This window comes from Arvicanthis niloticus, chromosome 10, assembly GCF_011762505.2.
Source record: "Arvicanthis niloticus isolate mArvNil1 chromosome 10, mArvNil1.pat.X, whole genome shotgun sequence".
In the NCBI taxonomy this organism is placed as follows: Eukaryota; Metazoa; Chordata; class Mammalia; order Rodentia; family Muridae; genus Arvicanthis; species Arvicanthis niloticus.
The window spans coordinates 64,277,019-64,303,488 of NC_047667.1; the positions used below are offsets into that span (position 1 = coordinate 64,277,019).

At 42.3% G+C, this 26,470-nt stretch overlaps 1 protein-coding gene across 3 annotated transcripts; it reads right to left on the reverse strand.

Annotated features, from left to right (window-relative positions):
* Positions 1-1,442: 1,442 nt before the first annotated feature.
* Flvcr1 (FLVCR choline and heme transporter 1) lies at positions 1,443-24,025 on the reverse strand. 3 transcript variants are annotated; one of them, XR_004607749.2, is made up of 11 exons: positions 23,179-24,008; positions 19,604-19,754; positions 14,487-14,627; positions 12,170-12,237; positions 11,609-11,712; positions 10,972-11,082; positions 10,628-10,733; positions 10,151-10,262; positions 9,378-9,445; positions 9,083-9,212; positions 1,443-4,267 (listed from the first exon to the last, which is right to left on the reverse strand). XR_004607749.2 is itself a non-coding variant. In XM_034513623.2 (10 exons), exons 1-10 carry the CDS (start codon positions 23,893-23,895, stop codon positions 9,141-9,143), a joined length of 1,650 nt encoding a protein of 549 aa, XP_034369514.1. In that variant the 5' UTR covers positions 23,896-24,008; the 3' UTR covers positions 6,770-9,140. The 3 variants fall into 3 exon arrangements, 1 of the variants encoding a protein (XP_034369514.1); XM_034513623.2 differs by lacking the exon at positions 1,443-4,267 and having other exon boundaries at positions 6,770-9,212; XR_013112999.1 differs by lacking the exons at positions 1,443-4,267; positions 9,083-9,212; positions 9,378-9,445; ... (3 more) ...; positions 11,609-11,712; positions 12,170-12,237 and adding an exon at positions 18,949-19,075 and having other exon boundaries at positions 14,497-14,627; positions 23,179-24,025.
* Positions 24,026-26,470: the final 2,445 nt, after the last annotated feature.

The window sequence follows — 26,470 nt, forward strand, 5'->3', positions numbered from 1 at the left end:
TGCTTTCTAGGAGTAGGGAACCCCTTCCACATTCTGAGCTGAGCTTTCTCATCACAGTAACAACCCCACTCCTGGTACCAATTGTATATCTCCGTTAGATTTCCTATTGGTGTGCAAAATACCTTGACAAAAGCAACTTATGGGAGAAAAGGTTTATTTGGGTTCACAGTTGGAAGGTACAGGCCATCATAGCAGTTCTGGTAGCAAGAGCTTAAGATAACTGATTAAATTGTATCAGCAATCAAGAAGCAGAGGGGTGGGACCTGGAGAGATGGCTGCTCTTTCAGAGGTCCTGAGTTCAATTCCCAGCAACCACATGGTGGCTCACAACCATCTGTAATGGGATCTGATGCCCTCTTCTGGTGTGCAGGTGTACATAGAGCACTCATATACATTAAACAAACAAATCTTAGCAGAGAGTGGTGAATACTTACTTGGTTAGCTTTCTCTTATTTATGCAGCCCAGGACCATAGGCCAAGGAATGATGACACCCATATATTTAGAATGGGTCTTCCTTTCCACCTCAGTTAATCACATCAAGGTAACCCTTCATAGGCATCTCCAGATGTTTATCTCTTTGGTGATTATATTACAGAGCCTGTCAGGTTAACATTCAACGTAAGTTAATGAGCATAGAGATCATGGCGAGCGGAGCATGAGGCAGCTGATCACACTGCATCCATAGCCAGGAAACAGGGATGCACATGCTGCTGTTTAGCTCACTTATTCCTTTAACTCAATCTGGGACCTGACTCACCAGTGGTGCTACCCACATCTGAGTGATTCTCTCATCTTCAATTAAGCTTTTCTTGGAATGGCATCACAGATACACCCAGAGGTGTGTTTCCTCAGTGATTGTTAAGTCCATTCCAGTCAACAAACAGTCAACATCACAATTGCATTCCCTAACACCTCAATACCTGTTGGGCCTTGGACGAGGTAACTCCATTTAACCTGTTACCTTCAGTCACGTAGGACAAAGGTAGAGGGCGTGATTAACAAGTCTCTACCTCCAGAGATTTAAATATTAATGAATTATCAAAAGGCCAGGGGCGTAGCTAATTAAGTTATTCCCTCCCCTTTTCCCTTCCCTATAAAATGAGACTCCCCTGGCCTTTGGCGGGGGAAGCGTGTACCACTTACATCCATTAACCATGTCATGAACAATAAAGCTTTGGAAAACCGGACTCCACGTGTCGCATGGTCTCTCTGCCTGATTCCCAGCTTTTGGAACCCTGGAACCTTGCTGGCCCTTGCAGCCGCCCGGCCCGCTCACTGACAGCTGCGTGAATGTGGGACCCTCCGCTGGCGATGTGGGAAGCCCGCCCGGGACCCTGATGCCGGACCGCCCTGGGACCCTGCTGCTTGACTCCCTCCCCCCCCCCCGCCCGCGAGATTTCTTCCCCACAAATACCCAAACACATTTCTTTATTTACTTCTTTATTTTTGAGAGGAAAAAATATGTATGTATAAACATATACCTGGACACACGCACTAAATCCTTTTTTTACCATGTTCATCAACTTTATTCAAATACATATTATCAATATCCCAGAAGTATGTAACATATTCAAAAAAATAATTTCATGCTATCAAAAGGAGATGCTCACTTTGCTCCTGGTTGTCTTCATTCCAGGCCACACAGACAAGTGGCCCAAACCATGTGAAAGCAAACAAGGTTAAACAATTGCGGTATAAAAATGGCTGTCTCTACTAGACATCCTGAGGGCACCTTCAAACATATAAGATTTAGTTGTAAGATACAACCCAATAGGAACTGCGATAGTTAAAGCTGTGCACAGCAGGAGTGTCTTCAGGGTTGAGCTAAAGCTGAAACATGTTCAGTGTTCACTTTACCAAGTCATTCAGTGGCGTGGCAGCAGCAGCTACAGGTACACGCCACCAAACCCAGTCTATGTTGTGCAGCATTGAGCCAGGTACACTCGTACTCTACCAACTCTGTTACATTCCCCACCCTGAATACATTGCTTTAAATAATAGCATTTTATTTTTGTACTCCATCATCTCATAAATAAAATGTATTTAATCCATCTCTAAAAGTCTCCATAGTTCTTTAACAGCCTCAACACTATTCAAAAGTCTAAACTCTTTTCTGGAATTTACTACTATCTTCCTACCCCCACGCCCCACCCCCACACATACACCAGGGACCAAACATGAGTCTTTATTGGCTTGGCTATTTGAGGGAGATGAAGTGGGAGTCGTGGGTGGACTTGTAGGGAATGAAAAACTCATCCAGGTAGTAGCCATTGACTCGGTTTGATCACCTGGTTGAAGCTCTTGCCATTGTACACGCCCACCGTGTTGCCTACCATCTCTGGCAGCATGGTCATGTCCCTCAGGTGGGTCTGCACCACCTTGGGCTTCTGCATGGGTGCCGCTTCCTTCTTGGCCTTTCTCAAGTGCTTGAGTAGTGAGTGCTGCTTTTGTCGCAGGCCACAGTTCAGGCTCTGCCTCTGGCAGGCACTGTACAGCTGCGTCAGCTGCTTTTAGGACATGTCCAGCAGAGGGTCCAGGTACACGCCACTGTTAAGTGAACTTGCAGAAGGTCTGCTTCTTCTGTTTCACTTCAGGCATCTCGGTGGTTACTTGGAAAAGGAAGTGTTGGCTGTGCCTGCCTAATACTACCTTTTAACTGAGTCCTATAAAACCACAAACAAGTTACATACATCTAAGCTACAATGGAATCAACATCTCCATTCCAAAACGGAGGAATAAGGACGCCATAAGGAAAGACTAAGGCAAGACCATAACCCGGAGGGGAAGGCACCAAATCCTGCAGCTGTGTTCTGAATCTGGGGCTAGTGACAGAATCACTTGGCCTCTAAAGATCATGGGAAGCTCTGCCTCTCTCTTGAGCCAATTAGATGCTGCCTATAGCTTTCCCTGGCAGAAATCCCATGGTTCTGGCATCTCTAATATCCTGGGGTTTGCACTGCAATTGAGGCTTCACTTTGAGTCTCATTCAGTGGCCTCACAGGATCTTCTCACAGCCTGACTGCCACACATTGTCTTTTGTCAGTGGCTGTCTGAACACACAAAACTCTACAACTCCCTTTCAGTCTTGAATTCTTCATACCTGTAAAACCAGTACCAGAGACAGCACTACAAACTTTTACAGCCAGCCGAGGGTGTAGGCCCCCACTGGACTACAATTGCACCGTGTTCTGTGTGCTGACCTTGGGGAAATACTGACCTGGGCAGTTTTGGTTTTAATTTCATTTTTTAAAAATGAATTAATTTTGTTCTGACAATTTCTGACTCCCTTGAACCGCAGTTGCCCGCAGTTGCAGCAGCTTCTGAATGATGACGCTGGGGAAAACTTGCTTAGGGAGTTGCTCTCTGGGAGCAAGCAAGTCCTAAGGCTCCGGGGCTTAGCTGGGTGCAGCATTGCCCTTCAGGCGCAGATGCCACTGTACAGAGCAGGCAGGATACCTTCTGTAATCATGTCAATCGCTCTCTCAGTTACGGCCTCCCTGCCAGTGCGTACCTAGACTGAAATCTTAAGATTCACAGTGCTCCTTTACTCCTTCAACTGCAGTCTCTGTCTCCCCTCCCCCCTGTTCCTTTCCAGCACAGACCTGAGTCAGGATCATTAGCAGTACTGAAGAACATTCAGAACTATGCTCTTTTGAAGTTTCCTTCGCCAAAGAAAGTGCATTACATTTTTTTTAATGTAATATATTTTTTAGATTGTTTTATATGCATTTCTGTTTTGCCTGTATAATTCGTCTGTGTGAGGGTGTCAGATACCCTAGAACTGGAGTTACAGGCAGTTGTGAATGCTTGAAATTAAACTGGGTTCTCTGGAAGAGCAGCCAGTGCTCTTAACCACTGAGCCACCTCTCCAGCACCTTAATATAATATTTTTATTAACTGAGAATTTCATATATTTGATCATCCTTCTCATTCCTGTCCCAGCTCCTGACCCACCTACCAACATCATGTCCTCTTTTATTAAGGTCTATTACTTGGCCTTATGCAATTCTTAGATTACAGGCAGAATGCAGCCAGAGTCTCTGTTAAATACTCCACGATCGGCCTCTAGCCTGAGTCCTTGCTCCCCTCTGGAATCTCACGAGCTGAGCCTTCACTGTTTGCATTGATCAGCATCGCTGTCTTCCAAGCTTCTACTGGCACAGCCCTATAAGCGCTGCTGATGGCATTCGAAGGCTTACATAGAAGAAAGGCCACAGTCACGGAGAGCATGGCAGCAGCAACAGGAAGCTGGCTGATCAGTCTCACCTACACACAGAAAACACAGAAGTAGGTCAAGACTATCGACCCTTAACCCAGCAACACACTTCCTCTAAAGACACTCCATAACGTCCCAAACAGCACCAGCAACTGGGACCAAGTGCTCAAATTCATGAGCCCATGGCAGTCATTTCTCATCCAAACCACAACACCGAGCTTACTTAAAACAAGGGTTTTCCCTAAATCTGATACCAGCACTGTAAAATAAACAACTATTAAAAATCCCTCATCAGGAAATACATTTCGATTTGCTTTGGAGTTTGTTACTGAATTACTACTGCTTTCTTTTGTGTCATTCTGTTTCCTTGATTTGTTTTTAATTTTGATTTTAAATAATCATTAAATTTCTGAGACAAGGCGTCATGTATCCCAGGCTGGCCGCAAACACCCTGTAAAGCTGAAGATAACCATGAAACTTGACCTTTCTGCCTCTCAGATGCTGGGAGACAGGCATGAACTGTGACGCCCGGCTTATTTTTATTCTTTCAAGTTTTCCACTGCTGCAAATATATAAGAAACTACACCTCTTATAGCTTAAAAAGTTTTTAAGGCTTGGTTTTTTTTTTTGTTTTGTTTTGTTTTTGTTTTTGGGATTTTGTTTTTGTTGTTGTTGTTGTGTGTGTGTGTGTGTGGTTTTTGTTTTTTTTTTTTTTTTTTTTTTCCAAGACAGGGTTTCTCTGTGTAACAGGCCAGGCTTTCCTGGAATTCAATTCATAGACCAGGCTGGCCTCAAACTCACAGAGATCCATCTGCCTCTGAGGTATGGACCACCACACCCTGCTAATTTATTTTTTTAAATTTGTGTGTATGTATGTATACATATGTGCTGGCCCATGCATGCACATGCTACAGATCATGTGTGGCAGTCAGAGGACAACTTGAGTGAGTCAGTTCTCCTCTGACCATGTAGGTCCTGGGGATTAACCTCAGGTTGCCAGGCCTGAGGCACCTTACCCACTGTGATGGTTTGTATATGCTTGGGCTAGGGAGTGGCACTATTAGGAGGTGTGGCCTTGTTAGAGTAGGTGTGTCACTGTGGGTGTGGGCTTAAGACCCTCATCCTAGCTGCCTGGAAGTCAGTCTTCCACTAGCAGCCCTCAGATGAAGATGTAGAGCTCTCAGCTCTGCCTGCACTATGCCTGCCTGGATGCTGCCCTGCTCCCACCTTGATGATGGACTGAATCTCTCAACCTGTGAGACAGCCTCAATTAAATGTTGTCCTTGTAAGAGTTGCCTTGGTCATGGTGTCTGTTCACATCGGTAAAACCCTAAGACACCCACTGAGTCATGTCTCTTGCCCTCCTCCAGGCTTTACTGACAACTTTTTAGGAGAGAAATGCATTTACTACAGTTCAGCCTGGCTAGGGATTTTAAGACTCAGACATTTGCTGTGGATTTACCTGCCCTACACATCTTGTTCCCTCTTGTCTTCTCTGCATCCTGAAAAGCCAAGCCAGGTGTACAGAATTTCCTGTTTGCTTTCCCTTGTTTGGGCACCTCTAATGCTGCCCAGTTGAGCGACTGTCTGCCCAAGATACTTGTAGTCTATCCATGTGGCCATGCCTGGAAAACCATCCTGATCAAGAGTATGTATGGTACACAGAGCATTGGCGTGCCCATGGTCCACAGGCAAGGAATCCCAAGTGGCTTCCTGATAGAGCCTGGAGTCTCCCTGGTCTTCCTTTCCTGCTTCTAACCTTCTGACATTCAGCTGCACCAATCACCTCAATATTCTGGTTGGACTAAGCCAGGAATGGGCCAATTAGACAGCATCTACATATCTGATGAAGTCAGTGTTTGCTCTGTGCTCTCTAATCAAGTCTTTCTTGGCACTGTGCTGAAACCTCTCCACTGGACCCCCAACAAAAGTGCTGTCCATGAAGTCTTAGAGACAATGCTTCCGAGACCAAGTCTCCACTGTCTTGCTGACATCACCCTCTGGAAGTTTCTTTTTTAAAGATTTTTAAAAATTTATTTATTTTGTGTATATGGGTACACTGTAGTTATCTTCAGACACACCAGAAGAAGGCATCAGATCCCATTACAGATGGTTGTGAGCCATCATGTGGTTGCTGGGAATTGAACTCCGGTCCTCTGGAAGAGCAGTCAGTGCTCTTAACCTCTGAGCCATCTCTCTAGCCCTTAAGATTTTTTTTTTTTTTTATTGTTTTAAATCATACACATGTGTGGGGGAATGTGCACATGAGTACATGGCATATGGAGGCCACATGAGTGTGGTGGGTCCCTGGGACAGTTGTGACCATGCCTGGTGTGATATTAGAAACAAACACACTGCACACTCCTGACTGCTGAGCCCCTTTCCAAGCTTACTCTTACATTTTTTTAAGTGAAGAAAACATTTTATTTTCTATTGAGTACTGATAACAGTGGACTTGTTTCCTTCTATGGCTGACACTAAGATTATATGATCCCTTTCTAACTTCCCACACATACCAGACACCAGGACTTGTTTTTAAAAGATATATAAAATTAGCATTAAAAAATAAATTTATTTTAAGTATGAAATAATGAACAGGCACATAGAGAAATTATAAAAATACCAAAAACAAGAACAGGAATGAAGACACCAGACACAGGTGCCATTCCAGTTACTAACATAAACATTTTCAAAGATATTTCTTCAACACTCTCAAAAGACAAAAGCTATGTCACAACATTTACAGATGCAACAGCTTCTGACATCATCTGACTAAAGTGGACGCAGGTGATGATAATTACTACTTTAAACCCATGACACAGAATTGTATCAAATTCTTATCTGATATGTCAACCACACATTCACTTAAAGCACTGAGAATATCATCAATTCATTTTGCATTATTACATCATACTTTATCCCTGTTCCAAACAACAAAAACAAAACAAGAATACACTTTTCAGACATTAAGTATTCAATGTCTACCTGTAATTCGTTCAAAGCTTCAGGAACTAACATGTATATGATCATTGTAAACAACACTGTCAATTTAAAAACAGAAACAGTTGGGGGAGACAGTGCATTTTTGGTCATTTGTAACCTGTGACAGAAACACCAAAAGACGCTGTTGATGATGCAGATTCTCGTGAACTATTACAGACTGACGGAAAAGTTACAAACACACCTGAAATTGTCTCTACACAAGCAATCAGAATTGTCTACTCAGTATTCCGCAGGACTTTTCTCTAGCTAAATTTCTGTCTCTCCTTCCTTCCTTCCTTCCTTCCTTCCTTCCTTCCTTCCTTCCTTCCTCCCTCCCTCCCTCCCTCCCTCCCTTCCTTTCTTTCTTTTTGGTTTTTCAAGACAGGGTTTAGGTGTGTAGCACCACTGCCCCAATTCTAGCTAGATTTCTAAATTCCTGTGGTACAGTGATTTGGTCTACTTCGTGATGAAAGACAATATTTTAAAAAGATCTTTTAGATCAGTATGAATGCATTATTTCATGGATCAGGAAAATGCGTCCAGAGAGGGCGACGGATGCGTGCAGAGTTACCAAGGCAGAAACATGCCCAGGACACAAAACCAGAATTCCTGATCCTGAATAATATTAAGTTTCAGTACATTTTCCAGTGTCAAATTCCACATAATTTATAGTAATTTGATGAAAGAGAATAATATAATATCAAGATAAATCAACACATATTTTGCCTAAATCAAAGTTGCCTTTGCTTCAACCATATACATTACATGATTACCTTTTCTGTGTGCATTTTATATTATGTAAATTTTTGTAAAATTTACAAAATCAAACTATATAAATATTATGGTTGATCAAATGTCATGAATGTAAGCTTAAGAATCAAAACATCAAAGACATTTAATTCTCACTGTAAACAAGACACAGTGGTAGGCACTGTGAAAATACACTTGGTCCCATTCACCTTGTCCTGAGTGTGTAAGAGATAGTGTCCACAGAGTACTGACTACACACACTCTGTGGTGCAGCAGAACCTGTTCCCAGCATTCACAGAACATGTGCAAGGGCTGGTAGTCCTCAAAAACAGTAGTCAGAGGAAAGATCCTGGAAACACAGCAGCTAGCATTTCAAGGGCTCTCCACAGAACGAAGACTCGTGAGCTCTCAGAGGTTAGCAAAGACTTCCTTATCTTAGGCATCTTCAAGGCAAAATACAGATGTGATATAAGAAATCATGAGCTAGCCCATAACACAAATGGTGAAAGGTTTCTTCTAAGAAAGTGAAAATGGACAACGAGCATAAACTGCTATTTCAGGTTGTACTGTGTTAGCACTTATCTGTATGAAGGCAGCAAAGAGGGTCTCAGATGATCTGTGTGGGTCTCAGCTCCTTAGCTAACCAGAGTATCATAGATTTAATCTGTGCATAGAACGGTTTTGTTTCTTTGTTTGTTTTTGTGGGACAGAACAGGTCACAATACACTGTACAACAAGCGCATATATACGAGATGGGAATCTTGACCCCAGCCCTGTCTGAGTGGGTCCCTGCTTCTCCCGGTATTGTGCACTCACTCTGTGACCCTGATGTGGTCGGTACGGTGAGGTAATAACTGACTGGGAATGTCCTGGATGTTTATGTGTGAATTACACACTCTTATGTTTCTTACAGGAACTAGACCCCCATAACAAACCAAAGCAACCTGAAAAAAATGTCATGACTGTTACTTTCAGGTACACAACACACAACTGAAAATACACAGGAGTACATGAATGGGAGTGTTAGCACAAGGTAAGCAAGGGCATTTTAAGCAAGATTATTGCTTAAATTAACACAAAACAAAATAATATTCAGAATTCATCCAATAATTTTCAAGTGTCTGACAACTCACACAGCTGCCCAAAGATGATACCACATCCCCATGTTGAGAGGCAGCCATGTTCCTTTCTTCAGAGTGAAGACTCCCACTGTATAGACACCATCGCTTTTGGTTTTTGATCTATCAGACTATCAACTGGTACCTGTAAAAACAATTGACAGTGAGGAAATGTACCACACCCTAATTATGCTATTTAACAGTCAATTGTTGAACTGGCTATAAAGAAATGTTATTGATTAAACAAGAATATTTTCCCATTTATCCCCCGTACACCCAGAGTACAGCCATAAAAGTATCTGTTACTTACAGCTTTAATGTCACTGTTTGTAAGCCCAGCATTTATGTTGTGTCTTTTCAGATCAGACTTGATCAATGCTAAAACAGAAGCACAGAGAGTTACTATAAGCTGATACCTTCTTCTTTTATCTTATAACATTTAACACAAGTTACATAATGCTGTAATATTCAACAGCACTACGGCAGCTGAGAAAAGACCTCAGCCTCTGACTTAATTACAAGGCACCCATCAGCTAACAAATACAGGATGTGAGTAATGGGGATGTAGTAATCAGAAGGAAAATGGAGGACCTCAGAATGTCCTCATTTGGGCAGCTGAATGGATGAGAGCACTAGTTAACTGAAATAGAAAGTTCGAGAGCAACAAGTATGTAAGATGGGAGTACAACTCTGGGCGGGAGGGCTACGACGTGCATGTTCAAGTGAAGGTGATGAGAAGCATACACATACATACAGATGTGGTAAATAATTGATATGACTTTTAAAAAGGTTTCAAAAAGATTTATGTATTTATTTTATGTGTGTGTGCCTGCAGTGCCAGAGGAGGCCAGAAGAGGGCGTCAGATCCTCTGGAACTAGAGTGCTGTGAGCTACTATTTGGGCGTTACTATTTGGAACTCACTCTGTAGACCAGGCTGGCCCTGCCCCCTGAGTGCTGCGATAAAGGTGTGCACCACCACCCTCAGCCTTCATCTCATTTTTAACCCCAGAGTTCAAGAAGCCAAGAAGCAGCAATGCACAAAACCGAATACAGACAACATGGTACACACACTCAGCACTTACCTGTTAAAATGATGCCTACGAACATCCAGGCACAGAGGAAAATGTTTCCTGCCTCTGGATAATAGTCCGATGTGAGCTTTCCTTGAGCCAATGTGAACAAAATTCCAAATATCTAAAATAAAATATATGAAATAATTTTTATTGAGTTTGCTGGTTTAAAGTAAGTACCCTTTCCCCACAGAACCCTCCTTAGTGGATTTTATGATCTGGCTTTTAGAAACAACCCCCAAACAGCAGGATTATTAAACCACAAAGTCGGGGCAAGCTCACTGCTCACTGACCATATACATACTAATCACCTTGGGTTTTGTGGTTTTGTTTGTTCTGATTTTTGAGGCAGAGTCTCATGTAGCCCAGGCTGGCCTCAAATACACTATATAGCTGAGACTGGCCTTGAACTCCTGGTCCTCTAGCCTCTGTCTATCAAATGCTGGCAATTGCTACCTGGTTAACTGTTTAGAGGAAGCAAAGGATTACCTGTGCAGCAGTGTTGAGGAGCCCGGAGGATGTGCCCTCAGACTCAGGGTAAGTGATTTCCACAGCAAACTCAAAGCCCAGGGGAAGGTAACCAGTCATGAAGAAGCTACAAGAGCACAAGACAGCAGGTTATGAGAGGGGCAGCCACGAGGACAAACGAGCTCATCCATTTTCACCAACCACACACCAAAATGAGTGTAAGCTTTACTGTTATAGTTCTGAGGAACAGCAGGTTTATACGTGCATAATGGAACTCTTAGAGTCTAAAACATCAAAAGGACCTTTGGAGGGCCTTTTAAACACTCCTTCAGAATCACGGAAGTAGAGTGTCACCTGTCACTTACCCAAGGATCCCGCCAGTAAAGAACACCAGGATGATGTACCGGAGCTTCAGTGTGAACGTAAACACGAGCATTCCGATGAAAGCCAGAATGTACACGATCAGAGTCGTCTGCCTAAAACAAAGGCAGAGCTGTGAGCGCTTCCCTCTGCAGAGAATGTGCAGCTAGCTACCACTCTCTCCTCAGGAAGACAAACCAGGCTTCCCATCTGTAGAAAACGCAGCTAGCTCAACAATATTTTTTTTCATAGCAAAGAACTATTTTTGTTTTGTTTTTGTTTTAGCTCACAATGTAAAAAAGGCAAGATAAAGTCTGTCAGGAGCCCAGTGTTCCTCAGGGCGGGCTCCTTTCAGATGAGCAGCCTGCAGAGGCAAAGCTAGGGTAGAATGTCTGCAAGGCAGTCGCATTTTCAATGGTGAAGCGAATGTGACCAGTAAAACAGAACACAGGTAGATCACTGCAAGATTTGCGCCAAGTCTTACTCAGACATGGTGGTACGTGCTGTAATTCTGGCAGTTAGGCAGCGGAGGCAGGATGGTGCCTGAGCTCCAGGCCAGCCCAAGTGACCTAGTGAAACTCTGTCTCTTCAAAATCAGTGTGTCTTTCCTTGCATGCTCTGCATATACCTACTGTCACTCACTTGTAGGTTTTGGTGTAATCCAGCCACAAGCCACAGAGGATGGAGCCCACCATTCCAGCTACCACCAGTGTCAGCCCGATCCTTCCAGCGTTCACCTCTTCTCCCTAAGATGATTTGCAGGAGATAATCAGATACCTCTAGTTCAAACTGGTAGTTTATCTTTCCATACAGTTACACAGTTAACTAAAGTAATCGTATAAAATTAAGCACAAAATAGGGAGACTCAGTACATGGGCTAGAGCTGGATTTTGGGGGAGGGTGGTTTATTGAAGGCATTCTATTTTAAAAACAACAACAACAATAACAACAGATATAAAACAATGAAAGATGGGGCGGGAGAGATGGCTCAGCAGTCAAGAGCACTGACTGTTCTTCCAGGTCCTGAGTTCAATTCCCAGCAACCACATGGTGGCTCACAAGCATCTGTAATCCCAGCACTGGGGAGACAGGTAGGACAGTCACTTCAAGTTCTAAGCCAGCCTGGTCTACACAGTGAGTTTCAGACTAGCCAACACTTCAATGCAAGACTGTCTCAGGGGAAAAAACACACACACACCTTACCTTACAATAGTACAATATTATTTGATTCAATAATGTTGAAACTGAATAAAATGCTCCAGTCATGATACCTACAAAGGAAAAAAAAAAAAAAAAAAAAAAGATTAAGCTCACCATTCTATGAAACAACATGGAATCCTATACATGTGTAATATGTAATGCTGTCAGCCTTCGAAGACTAAATTCCACCGCTACTCCCTGTCAGAAAGCGGACAGATGGACTTATCACTAGGTTTATTAGAGATCATGCTAGAATCTTGATCTCCAGCACCGGTGGATCAAAGGTGATGGAACCTTCAAGAGTTGGTAACCAAAGCAAGGAGTTGAGGCACAGCCGCTCCTCAGAGAAACTCATTTGGGTCTTACGGAGTGAGTCAGTTATTAGTTGAGGAGGCTTTTATTAAATAAGGCCACCAAACACATTGGTGTGAAGTCAAATTCTACCCCTGTCATGATGCTCCCAAGGACTCCACCAGAGACTGAGCAGATGGGGCTAACTGGTCTTGAACTTTCAGCCTCCAAAGACATGAGATAAACACACCTCTTTTCTTTATAAAATATTCAACCCTGGGTATTTTGTTGTAGCAACAGAAAATGGGAAATCGGATTTTGTAATACCACACCATTCTGATTCAGGCATGTGGATCATAAAGCACACCTGTGCACATGACAGCCATTCAAGCAACATTTACCCTGCATTTATCATCAGTCACAGTGGCTACAAAGTAAGACAGGGCTCAATGACAGAGGGTTTGTCTAGTGTGCACAAGGCTCAGAAAATTAACCCCTGTATAAGAGACTTACAAGACGACTCATACGAGAATAAAAGAACACAGGACAAAAATAAAACAGTTGATTATCAGGAATCACATATGTCATCTCAAAATCTGATGTGCCTTCCCTCCCAGGTGCCAGACTGCTAACCTACCCAAGGTCTAGATTTACTATTTAATCCCCTTTTACTATTAGATACATGAGCACACAAAGACGACAGAGAATAACACACTCTCTCATCACTGATTTCTGTCAGACATTAACGTTGTGCTGTCTTTGGTTTAGACTCCTTTTCTCACCTCTTTCTTTTCCAAAGGTTCCCCTATCTTCATCGGGTGTTTTTAATTTCATATGTGTATTCATGGACAATTAGAATTATTCTGCATGTAAACTTCATAAGTAGTATTCATCTATACATTGTTTTGCAGTTCCCAGGGACAGCAGTTTTCAATGTAATTCACTGGTTTTCTCTATTGTATAATAGTCCACAGTGTGAATATATTTCAATTCAGTTACCTGTTGTCAATAGATATTTAACATCTGTCGCGGCCCGAGCTGCCCCACGTTTGGGGGCCAAAATGTCTCAGACTGTTCTGCCAATGTTGGAACCTGCACTGCCAAAAGCCTTGGGGACTAACTTGTTAGCCTGCACTGCCTCAAGCTGCTCCGGTCTTCGGGTTGGGGTTCAGCAAGAGAGAGAATGAGGACGGATGCGAGGAATGGAGACCAGACAGAGTGTGATTCAATCCTGTTTATTCTTCAGTCTCTCTTCTTCTCTCTAAGTCCCAAGTCCTGAGTTCCTAATCTCTAGTTTCTAGTCCCTAGTGCCTCCAAGTTCCAAATTTCTTCTTCCAAGTGCTAAGTGCCTAATGTCTAATTCCAAGTTCTTCCTCTAAGTTGTACTCTTCTGAAGTGTCCGATTCCTCTGTTCCTAGTGTCTCTCTGAAGTGTCTGATTCTCTGATCTCTCTTCTGTCTGCCTCTTGCCTTTTATATGTCTCACTTCTAAGCCACACTCTAAGTCACGCTTTTAAGTCATGCCCTTAGGCCTTGTCTCTAAATCTGATCTCTAAGTCATGCCCTTAAGTCTCTAAATCACAGCTTTAAGTCTCACACACCCAAGGGAAGATCCTGGGTATCTAAAGCAAGATGTTATCAGAGTGTGCTCAGCTGTTGTAGGCTGATGTAATCAAATCTCTTGTCAGGGTATATGGCTCAAGATGGCTGCAAGGATGATAGCTGCCTTCTGTCGGCTCCCCACAAACATCCCTCCCAGGTTTTCATTATTTAAGATAGTTGATTTTAAGATTTTACTTTCAAACACAAGAGTGGGTTTCTCTACATATATCTGCAAGTACAACTTCTATGTTCCGGACTCAAAAAAACATACAGCACATTTTTTAAAAATCCCTTACATACTTTTGCTTTTAGCTCAAGACTTATGTTCATAACTATTCTATGGAGTTCACGAACTGGTCTCATCAGTGTTTCAATAGAAAGAGTCTATAGTGCTCAAAGGTCACCAATGGAAACGTAAGGCCACTTACCATAACTGACCAGCAGGAGAACAAAGGGGATGTTTCTGAACAGGTTCCAGATAGAACTCTTGTACGAGTACTCTGCAGGGGGGTTGTCTCGAAGAACCGCCTGAGCCTGACTCGGTGGTAATGGAGGCTTCTCCTTGAATGCTGCACACATGCACAGAAAGAATCACAGATGGCCAACCTACATACAGTACACCCACACACCCCACATAAATAAGTATATGCATCTTTCTCAATGAGAGAGTAGGATTCAGTTTAGGACTAAAGATGCAGTAAAAGTCTTTTATGGTGAAGGTCTTTTTTTTTATCTAAACTGACTTCTAAGTGACTGATTAATCTGGCATTATCCTCTTAGCTCTGCAAACTAAAACTTAGAGATTTGGCCAATTCATCTGAGCTGACTAACCCCAGGCAATGGACCACCTTTGCCCACTAACTGTTCCATTTGTAATTAACCAGGATCAATGTTTACTGTGGCAAGGATTTGACTTTTAAATTCAGTCACTCCGGAGATAGAAATACTTCAGTTCAGTGACCTTTCCAAGCATCAAGAGGTTTTTGTACAACCATGTCTCCATTACCACAGATCCCAGATGTACATGTCACCAGTCATCCGAGAGCTGATAAAAAATGTACACCTTAGAATTAACAAGGTAAATTCAACAGCTAAAAAGAAAGCATGTGGGGGAAATAATGTTTTCTAAAAGATTATAAGTTCAGCTTTCCCCCTCTACTGACCCCTCCCTCTCTCCCCTCAGAGCACTAACCATTACAGGACAAACATCTCCTCCCCTCCTTCTCTTGTCACTTTTCTCTTTTTCCTTCTCCCTTTCATAACAATTTCCTCTCCTTCTTGGCTGGAAGAGACCTATTTTATTTTCAGTTTAAAGTGGGTTAGGTCTGATATCTCAGGTTGTCCAGTGGAGTCATTTGGAAATTTAAAATTAATACTGATTTTGAGACTTTCTACAAAGTCTAATAAGAAGAATCTCCAGGAAGGAATATGAGACTCTACACTAAACACAAAAATTACTGGATGTTTCCAATACACAGATATGCTTGAGAGTCACTAGGAAAGGAAGAAGTGGTCCTTATAACTCCCACAAAATATAATGAGTCATTTCTCTATTTGTTGATGAAAATAGAAAATTAAAAGGTTTTGTTGGAAAAAACATTAAAAACATTAAAACATTAAAAAACATTATAATGTAACTAAAACCAAACTAAGTATACTTTTATTTCAGAGCTCAGAACTAATTGGAAAAGAGACAGAACTCATAGTACTTATTTGTAACATCCTTACATTGGGCAGACACAAAGCCTTTAGCTGCTGACATTCTTCCTCTTCCTTTCTCCCTATCTGATCCTCGCACTGTTAGAAGGCCTCGTGTCTGTCCTCAAGTCTCTCTGCATCCTAGTTGGGTCGGAGATAATTCTCTTTATTAGCATAGGTACAAAACTTTCACAGTAGGAAGTCAAGATTTTAGATTGTCAGTAACTGTAGTCACGAGTCTCCAGCAAGCCTTAAATCTCTTTCCTGGGTTTAATTTACTATAGCACAATAAGACAAAATGAACCAAAGAAAAATCCATACAAAATAAAAGTGATTCTCACCAATCTTTAACTCCACTGAGACTTACTTTCTGAATACAGGTGTCATCCTTTAGACTCAGAGAGGTAAAATGAAACCTGTACCTGGCACCTTACACATTTTTGGAGAGTCAGACTCTGTGCTACACGAAGAAAAAGAGGAATGAAAGCCATCTATCTATGAGTGTTTATTGCTGAGCAGCTATCTCAAGGCAGGAAAGAAGGCCTTTCTCTTTACATTTGAAATGCAAACTTTTTTCCCACCAAAAAATCTGTGCTAATAAAACAATTATTAAATTTAAATAGCATTACTCTCCAACTGACACTAGCCACTGAAAGCTTCAAGAGCACTGCATTCACACAGCTCCTTCAATGATAAAGAACCAGCCATCCAGGGCTGTTCAGAGCCCTACACAGTGAAGATCAGAGCCCTCTCATTTATTATATGTGGCTCAGACAGACACCATACACTGTCTTATTAGAAAGTAAGCACACTTGTGAATTCTGCTACTATCCTGTCTTACCATATGTCTCAATTGTTGGTTCTCATTCATTAAATGGAAAGAAGAGTGACAAGTTGCTATAAAGATCATACAGAATTATAATGTTATAATTATCAATTGCTACACAAAATGTATTGTGTCTTTTAAAGACTATTTAACGTGGGATGTGATGGTCACGCCTTTAACCCCAGCACTTAGGAGGCAGAGGCAGGTGGATCTCTGTGAGTCCAAGGGCAGCTGGTCTACACAGTGAGTTCTAGGACAGCCAGGGCTATGTAGAGATAAAAAAATAAACGATAAATACAATCAATATTCAGTTTAAAAAAATCAGACTTTGCTCAAGAGTTTGAAATACTTATAGACAAAGTAAAATGCACTTCACTTTACAGCCACGTAGACATCGTGAGTAGAGGAATCGAAAGGTACAATTACACATTTAGTCTACACATTCTTGTGTTGAAGTAGACTAATATTAAATGTTTTTACCTCTGTCGCTCCTGGTGTCGTAACCCAAGTTTTTAACTGATACACCTGAGTTAAACCATACAGTTTAGCGCTGATGCACACAAACAGATTTTACATTTTAAGGACATCATTATTTCTAAGAGGAAATTGAATTGAAACAAAAACGAAGGGCAAGTAAACATTAAACTGCTGTTTGCTGTAGAGAGACTTTCTGTGTACTATGTGGGAGCATCATCTGTTAATAAAAAGCAGATGGCCTATTAGCAAACAGGCAGGAAATAACAGTGGAAGTCCTGGTAGAAAGACAGGAACTCTGGGTAGTCAGGCATGAAAAAGATTTCACCCGACTCAGAGATGGACCTGTGAACTGAGGAGAGGCAACCAACCATATGGCACACCTAATAGAATAAACGGGTTGCAACTAACTAGATATATAAATAGCTTGCTCTTTAATTTCTCAAACTACAAAAGATAATAAGTCAAGTCACATCTATTTTATTGTTCTTTTTTCTGACTTTGAAAACTAAAAACTTATTTGTAACAGTTTACACGTAAGTATATATATTGTGTAAAAAATTTCAACTACAGATGTCATATTTAAATTTTATTTTTATGTCTATGAGTGAATTCCCTGCATATGTGTATGTGCACTACATTAGTGTCTGGTGCCCACAGGGTTCAGAAGAGGGCATCAGATTATCTGGAACTGGAGTTATAGTTGGTTGTGAGTAAGCTCCATGTGCATGCTGGGAAGTAAACCAAGTCCCCCACAAGAGCAACAGTGTACAAGTGCTCTTAACCACGGAGCCATCTCTCCACTACTTAATGAATTACACATATTTTTACTTTCAATCACTTGTATATGTGTGCTGGGTCTGTTAATATGAACGCAGTGCCTATGGAGGTCTGAAAAGGAAGTCAGATCCCCTGTAGCTGGAATTACAGGAGGTTGTGAGCCACCCAATGACATGGGATCTGGAAACACAACCTGGGTTCTCTGCAAGAGCAGCAGGTGCTCTTAGTTGCTGAGCTGTCTCTCCAGCCCTGTGTATAAAGAGGCCTTATATAGTTACTCATTTCTTGTGAGGAGACATTCACCTTAAAGATTCAGTAAGGTGGAAGCCCAGGGTTTATGTGACTGTATATAGATGGCTGCAAGAAAGACACTTCATACTTAAACATACTGTAAGTCCGAGAGCCATTTCTCTAAAGTGTACGTGAGCAGTATTTCCTTCTTCATCAAGCAAAGCAAACGTACCAACTAGAAAAGCAGACTGAAGAGGTTCCCTCACCAGCATAGATTTATTTTAAAACTTTTGTTAAAATACTAAAACAGTAAGAGAAAAAGTGACCTTTCTCGGCAGTGTGCACACTTCAAATACATCACTCGCTGATGAACTGCAAACCTAGAAACTGAGAAGCAACCTGCACATACTCAGATACTTCAGACCTACTGAGAGAACGTTCTGTTCATTAGCTAAGAAAAATAGCAGACGTGGGCTGAGCTTTCTATATCTGACCCTGCAGCTCACCTACCCAGGCAATCAAATGTTTCTCTGAAAACTCAACCTCATGTCTGGAGATCATAAAACATGAAGTTTTCATTGATATTATAGCCAAGGTAAATTTTTAATATGTAAATCTAAAACCTCTAACTGTAACACAGTTTAATTATAAATGTTTATTTAAAACAAATGGTGTATGAACTCCATAGTTCTTTTTGTAACCAAATCCATTTAAGAGATACTGAGTGCCTTATAGGCACTACTCCAGTTACAGCAGCAGCAATATATATTAGATACACCTTGCCTATCTTCTCCCCTGAAAGCAAAATTGCTTCCACTTAAACTTAAAAAAAAAAAAAAAAAAAAAAAAAAAAAAAAAAAAAAAAAAAAAAAAAAGCAGACCTTCCCAAAGCTTCTTCCAAGCTGGTGATGGCTGCTTGCAGCTGACTCTGACTGACTCCTTCAAAAGACAGGCCAGACGAGAGGACTCAGGGACGAATGATGGCAGCCAGGCCTTGCTGAAGTAGCCCTAACAAGCAGATAGTTGCCACAGTTTGAAATTCTGAACTTCTTGATGCTGCCCAGGATCATTCTATAGGTCATCATTTCTAGACCCAATTAGTTTAGAACTGGGAATCCCTGGGGGAATTCCTTATTATAAGGGAAGGAGGTAGCCTATCTGCGTCATTCCAAAGCATGACAGGAACTAGCTGCAGGCTAGGAAAGTACAAGATACACACCACACAGATGAATGTGGGAATGAAGCCAGGCACCATGTTTGAAATGAACACTCACCAAGTTGAGTTAGTAGGGAGATAAATGAGATTGATTAGTCTTTAAACAATTTAGAATGTTAAAAAAAAAAAAAAAAATCAAAATGCATAGTGGGCCATAACATATCCCTAGAGCTGTTCCACTCAGTACCCAGGCAAGACATTGCACAACAAGAACAAAACGAAACCAGCATTGGAGACACCATCAGCAGAACTTTTCAGGGTTAGTTATTCTCACATTTGTCATGCACTTATCTAAGCCTTAGGAGAAACAATTCACTTACCAATTACTGTTAAAAAAAATAAAAATGTGGAGACAAATGCTGTTCCGTAAAACATGGTGTTGATGTTATGAGCCAGGAGGCCTGTGTTATTCTGTGTGCCCAAGACGGGCACTAAAACAGGTGGCAACAAAAAGCCAACTGCAGTTCCAAGCTGTAAAATAAATAGTCCTGTTAATAGCTGTTAATAGGAAGCCAAGAGTAAATGTTGGCATTTAACAGAACATAAGGAAACTGTAGTATGTGTAAAGGTGCACTGTAAACCTGTTGGTCTGTTCTAGCGTCTTTGTCACAACTGTATTATTTCAAACTTCTCCCCTATATTTATCTGATATGGGACATATGACACAGGGGAAATACTTCCAAATCATATCTAATAAGAAACTAGCATCCAGAATAAAAGAACTTTTACAACACAACAACAAAAAGATAAGAATCCTAATATTAAATGGGCCATACGCTTGAAAAGACACTTCTCCAAAGAAAACAAAACAGCTGAGAAGAATATATATATGTGGTCAATACCATGTTGTTAAGGGACATACAAATAAAAACTACAATGAGATTCAATCTTGTATCCACTAGGATGATGAGTGTGATTATAAGGATAAAACAGTTCTGGTAAGAACAGAAAACAATGGGAGAAACTGTAGTGATACAGCCATTACAGACACAGTTGACAATTTCTTCACAAGCTTAGTACAGAACTGAAATATGATGTTTCGATTCCACTTGTAGGTGCATGCCCTAAAACTAAAAAATGAATAATCAAATAACTATACACGAATATTCACAGTGACCCCATTCACAAATCCAAAACATAGTAATAACCTAAATGTTTTATCAAATTTGTTCACACAATGAATTATGTTCATAGATAAGAACTGATTATATGATAAACTTTGAAAACACGGTAGAGAACTAAGTCAGACACAAAAAGGCACACATTATACAATGTCATCTATATAAAGCATTCCTCTCAGACAAATCCATATAGAAAGCAATTAGGGTCTGGCAAGATGGCTCAGTGGGTAAGAGCACTTGCCACACAAGCATAAGGACCAGAGTTCTAATCCCAGCATCCCATAATAAGCTTGGAGTGGTCCTGTGCACCTCTGTACTTACAGTAATGGGGGTGGGAGCAGCATGATCCCTAGGGCCTGCTGGCTGAGAGCCTAGCTGAAAACCCTGAATTCCAGGTTTATAGGAGACTCCTTCCCCAAAAGAATAAGGTGAAGAGTGAGAGAGGGCATCCAAAATCCTCCTCTGGTTTTCAAGTGTGCACTCACTCAACCACCTCTGTCCTACATGTATACCTGTATACATGCACACTCACATGAAGAAATTTTTAAAAAGAAGAAAAAAGTAAGTAAATGAGTAATTACAAAGGAATGTAGAAAACTCTGGGGAAATGAAATGAAAAACAGTCATGCACATAAAAACATCTATTTGTAAATACATAAATAATGAACGTGAGACAGTGCTAATACATGGAGAGATAAACACGATGCAGTAAGAAAGAGAAGGAGTAACTACATGGAATCAAGAACATTGCTCAGTGTTAAAAATGAACCTGAAGAGAGCTTAGTGGTAGTATGTATGTAATTACGTAATCTGAACAGGAAGAATACTGTAAGCACAGGGAACCAATGTTTCTGCAGAGGCCCTTGTGCAAGTGCAAGTTTGCCATTGTTTAAGGAACCAAAGAAGACACATTAGAAAGATTTGTAACTCATAGTAAATTCTTCACATTAAGTACTTTAGGAAGCATTGGCAAGCTTAAAGCACCTGTATTTTCAAAGGTTCTTTCTAGAGACCTGAAAGTTAAGAGCCACCTTTCAGGAACCAGACACACTTACATGTAAGCAAGGTCTATTATTACCTTTGGAAAATTATTTCATTCCTTAAAGTTTCAATTTTCCTATTTATTGAATGGAGAAACTAATAGTTTCTAACTTATAATATTAAGTTAAATGATACATGCACACAAACCACTTCAATGCCACCAAGCTCAGTGACTGCATGCTGCTGCTGAATATTATTATACCTGATCATTCCATAAATGAGACTGAAAATGTATATTTGGTGATAATGAGCAATTGTCCAGTTGTAGGAGCCAAGAAGGGATGAGAATACCTTAGGAGAATATAGGAAGACCCAGGTATGTGCTGAGAAGAGAGAAGTCCACCTATAAGTAAGTTTCCACTTACTATCCATAAAATTAATACTTCATAGATATGGAGCTGATATTTTTGTTATGCTTAATGAAGCATTTATCTTAAAAATAATTTAGAAACAAAAAAAATCTTTTAAAAAGTATCTGCTATCTAAACATAAAGAAACAACCAATCAATGTATCAGTAATAGATTATTTTGGATACCAAGCAATTAGTTTAATTAACCCTTTCTTTTGCATTTTTAGAAAAAGAAAGTATCTCTAATCAAATAGGCACACACATTTAGTCTTTTAGGGCATTCTAAACCATGATCTTGACCCAAGTGAGACTTGAAGTAAGAAAGTAACATTCTCTGGTTACATGGCTGCATGTAACTATATATATATACATCCAGGGTTATAGATTTTTTTTTTTAAAACTAGATTTCCTTCAACTGAATGAATACTAAGCATCTTTTACAATGGTGACATTTACAGTGGTGACATCAGGTACCTTCTAGGAACATTTTTAAATTATGATAACAAACCATTTACAGTGGTGACAAGTACCTTCTAGGAACATTTTTAAATTATGATAACAAACCTAAAATTAACAAAGACAAACAGAATAGTGCTGTGAGCCATTGCGGTGTTTGGAAGCCTGAAGCAAGACTGTCAAGTTTGAGGCCTGCCAGGGGGACACAGTGAATTCCAGACCAACCTGCCCTAACAGAGTAGAAAAAAAACATTTTAAATAAATAAATAAACAAACAAACAAACCACACACAAAAAACTTTTACCTACTACCACTTCTGGAATTCTTGTGGCATTTGAATTTATGATGGTAGAAAAAACAAGATCATTTCTTAAGGAAGTCTTGACTATTATCCCACTAACTAGTCCACGATCAGTGACTTGCCTCCCACTGTCTCACTGTTAAAAACTAACAGCTGGACTCAGTAATACTGCCAAGTCTTTATCACCGGGGCATTTATTGAACATTCACTTAAACGTGTTCAGTACGTGCCAAGCTGGGCTGGCCATTAGTACTAATACAATGAAATCAGAGCTGTTCCAAGGGCATTTAACATGGAAACAAACTTCCCAGATCTCAAGACCTTCCTTTTGCGGTGGCAACAAAAATACCAGAGATCTCTTTCACCATCAAAGTTTCCAAGTGCGCCCGTGTGTAGGCCAGAGGGCAACCTTGGGTGTCCTTTCTCAGGAGCTGCCCTCCCCACCGGTCAATCCTGGCTGGGAATACAACCTGGATGCACCGTGGCCAGCTTTTCTAGAGGTGCTGGAGCTCAGTCGTCACGCTTCTACAGTATGCACTTTACCCACACCGGCCGTCGCCCCAGTCCCTCCTATGACTTCCTACCAGTCTGAGAGGATCCTGGTATCTAGTCGTTCCAGTCTTTACCTGATTGCCCAGCACTGCAGTGGCACAAGCCGTCGACACTTCCTTGGGTCCAAACCAGACCGAGGCGACGGGGGAGGGCAAGCCCAGGATGAAGACCTGAGCCACGGAGCACAGGATCTGGCCCAGCATGGTGACCCAGTAGAGGTGCTGCTGCACGCTGCCGCACTTGACCCAGGCGCCCAGGCAATTGAGGCCGGAGCCCAGCAGCGCCGTGAGCCGCAGGCCTCGCGTGTCCAGCAGCCAGGTGGCTGGGAAGATGAGGGGCACGTAGGCCACCATGTACACCATGGACAGCCAGTCGATGTGCAGCGGCGTCACGTGGTAGAAGTCCATGAACACGTTGCTGATGCTGCTGTACTGGATCCACTGGAAGGCGTTCACCAGCGAGTAAAGGCTGAAGATGAGCAGCACCAAGAAGCGCCGCGGCGATAGCGCCGTGCGCGAGGGGCGCGCGGGGGATGAGACGTCCTCCACGCCGCCCACGGGCAGCAGCCGGGCCTGGGTCTCCTCCTCCGCCGCTATCAGAGCTTGCGGGTCGCCCGGGGCTGCCGCGACCAGCGGGCCGAGCCCGGGGCCTCCGTTCAATGCCTCAGGCCGGTCATGAGGCTCCACGCACGCCTCCCCGTCCGGGGCGCCCCTGGACACTGGAAGGTATCCCTTCCCCGGCGGGTGCCCGGGCGTCACGGCCGGCCCCACCTCGTCATCGGGCCGCGCCATGCCTCCGAGCTCCCCGCCCCGCCGCCCCTCGGTCCTCCTCGCCGGCTCTTAGATCCCACCAGACACAGCACTGGCCTGCGCCGCTGACTAAGAGAAGCTGTGCTCCGGGATCCCGGTTCTTACCGGCAGTCCCCGCCCCCAGGGCGTCTCATATCACGTAGTGCGATTCTCCAGCCAATCATTGAGCCTTTCAACAGGTCGAAAAGCCAATCAGGGAAGAGGGGCGGGGTCAAGCGTATGAGACTGAGAGACCAAAGCAGGCGGTCGGTCTGCTCTCAGTGGTTCCTGGAGCTACCAGGCCTATACCTCCATTCGCTCTGCAGAGAGTAGCCTAGGGTTATCTCGGAAGGAGAGCGCCAGAAAAGGTTTCCGTCCGCCCGGAGAAAGAGGCTTCTTCAGAAGCAGGCCCTTGCATGGATGGAGGCAGGCGGCTCCATCCACGCAGCGGCCGAAGAAGGTGATGGATAGGCTGCTTGCCTCCTGTTCCCCCTTCAGTGACCAAAGTCTGTGTACAGGCTGGCCTTGGACTCGCACGTCTCGGGATCGGATGATGACAGAGCTCCGGAAGCCTCGGGGTCCTACTGGGCCTCAGACAAAGTCAGCCTGCCCTTTGGGAAGCTGTGTGTGCAAACACGGGGTGCCAGGTGTTAAGATATACCCACTCTCCCGCCCTCCGTTACTCCTTTTTAGACAGGGTCTCAACCGGGACTCTGTGTAGGCAGGTTGACCCTAATTCATGGAGATCTCCTTGTCTCTGCTTCCTGAGTGTTGGGATTAAAGATGCTCTTCACCAAGCATGGCTGAGGCGCTAATGAACTCCCAGTGTTTGCCTCTGCCTGCACAAGACTGAGCTCATAAATCTTCAGTCATAGGGAGATAGGAGAACTATTAACAGTTTGGGGGTACAAAGGGAGAAGGCATTGTCTATGGTGATACAGCCACTGGGGCGTTACTCAGGCTGTGAATAGCTCCACAAAGTATTTTGTAAATTAATTCATTTAAGAAAAATAAAGCTTTATAGAGCGAGACTACTCAGTGAGTAATGTCTCTTGTTGCCAAGCCTGCAAACCTGAGTTTGATTCCTCAGCACCTACAGAGTTGTCCTCTGACCATCACACAGGACACACACACGAACACACACACACACGTTGAGGCCCACACTCTGCCTCAATGCTTTGGGGCTAAGTGCTCTGGTCAAGAGAGAGAGTGGGGCTGGAAGGGCAAGAGACTCGAAGAATGGAGACAAGACAGGGTGTGTGATCAAGTCTTAATTCTCGTCCCATCTCTTTTTATTGAAAGGAAATCTGGGGTATTTATAAACGCAAGCAGGCGAACACAGGTGAAAACACTTTACCACGTGCACCATACAGCTGAGGTCACTAAACAGCAAAATAAGCTATGTGGGATAAACAATATATTTATCAGAGTGTGCTTCAGCTGTTATAGGCTTTTGAAAACCAAGTCTTTCATCAGGGTATATGGTTCCAGATGGCTGCAAAGTTGATCTAGCCGCTTTCTACTAAAGTCTGCTCCCAACACACACACACACACACACACACACACACACACACACACAGTGATAAGGAAAAAAAGAGAGAAATCTTGTAAATTCTTCCCAACATGACTTTGTAGATGCTGATTTGGAGATTTAGGTTGCTAAGTAACTGAACTAGATTAGAAGATTGAGTAACTGAATTAAATTATTGAGTCTCTGAATGAAAAATATAACTAAATGGGGAATCCAATGGATTTCATCTGCACTTAAAGTGTTTATTTTGTGAATTTATAAAAATATGAGTTGTGTTTTTAATGCTCAACACAATTTATCTTAAGTATTCATAAATGTTAATGGTCTCAGGTACTGTGGAGCCTGTGAAGCTTCCTAAATAAATAAATAAACAAGCAAGCAAACAAACATATTTAAGCTGGGCACATGCCTGTAGTCCCAGTTATTTGGAGGCTAAGGCAGAAGAATCGCTCAGGCTCACAGATTTAAAGGTAGCCTTGCAGCCTGGCCAACATAAATGAATCACATTGGAAATTTTTATTTACTTAAGTTTTTGTTTTGTTTCGTTTTTTGATATGGAATCTCATATAACCTAGACTATCCTTAAACTAAAGAGCTCACTAAGGAGCAGAGGATAACCTTGAACTCCTGATCCTCCTGCCTCAGCCTCCCAAGTACTGAGATTGCAGGCATGTGCCATCAGGTTCAGTTTTGTGCAGTGTTGAGGGCAAACCCAAGACTCCCTGCATACCAGACAGCCACTCTATCACTTGAGCTACATCCCCAGCCCAACCTGTTTGTAAAAACACAAATGTTCAGAAAGCGGACCCAGGGGTTGAATATAGTATACCTTTCTGTAGTTGTCCAGTCATTTAGATTATTTGCAAACTCACTACCTTTCAAAAGTCCCAAACTGTCAAAATATAGTGGATATGATTTCCCTGTAATCTGGTGAGAATTGGAGATTATCACTTACCGGATCTGACAGATAACCTCTAGTCTCTGCATGGAATCAGGGATTCTGTTTGTTTAGACTCCTTGTGCTTAAAGGTCATTTGCCTTCTCTTT

Bases quoted from the DNA above. Each gene is read 5' to 3' on its own strand.
- Flvcr1 (XM_034513623.2), bottom strand. From the start codon at position 23,895: ATGGCGCGGCCCGATGACGAGGTGGGGCCGGCCGTGACGCCCGGGCAC. The intron at 19,755-23,178 runs GTAAAGACTGGA...TTTATTTTACAG, and splicing joins CTGCAGTGCTGGGCAATCAG to CTTGGAACTGCAGTTGGCTT. The intron at 12,238-14,486 runs GTAAGTGGCCTT...TTTCCTTTGTAG, and splicing joins TCTCCTGCTGGTCAGTTATG to GTATCATGACTGGAGCATTT.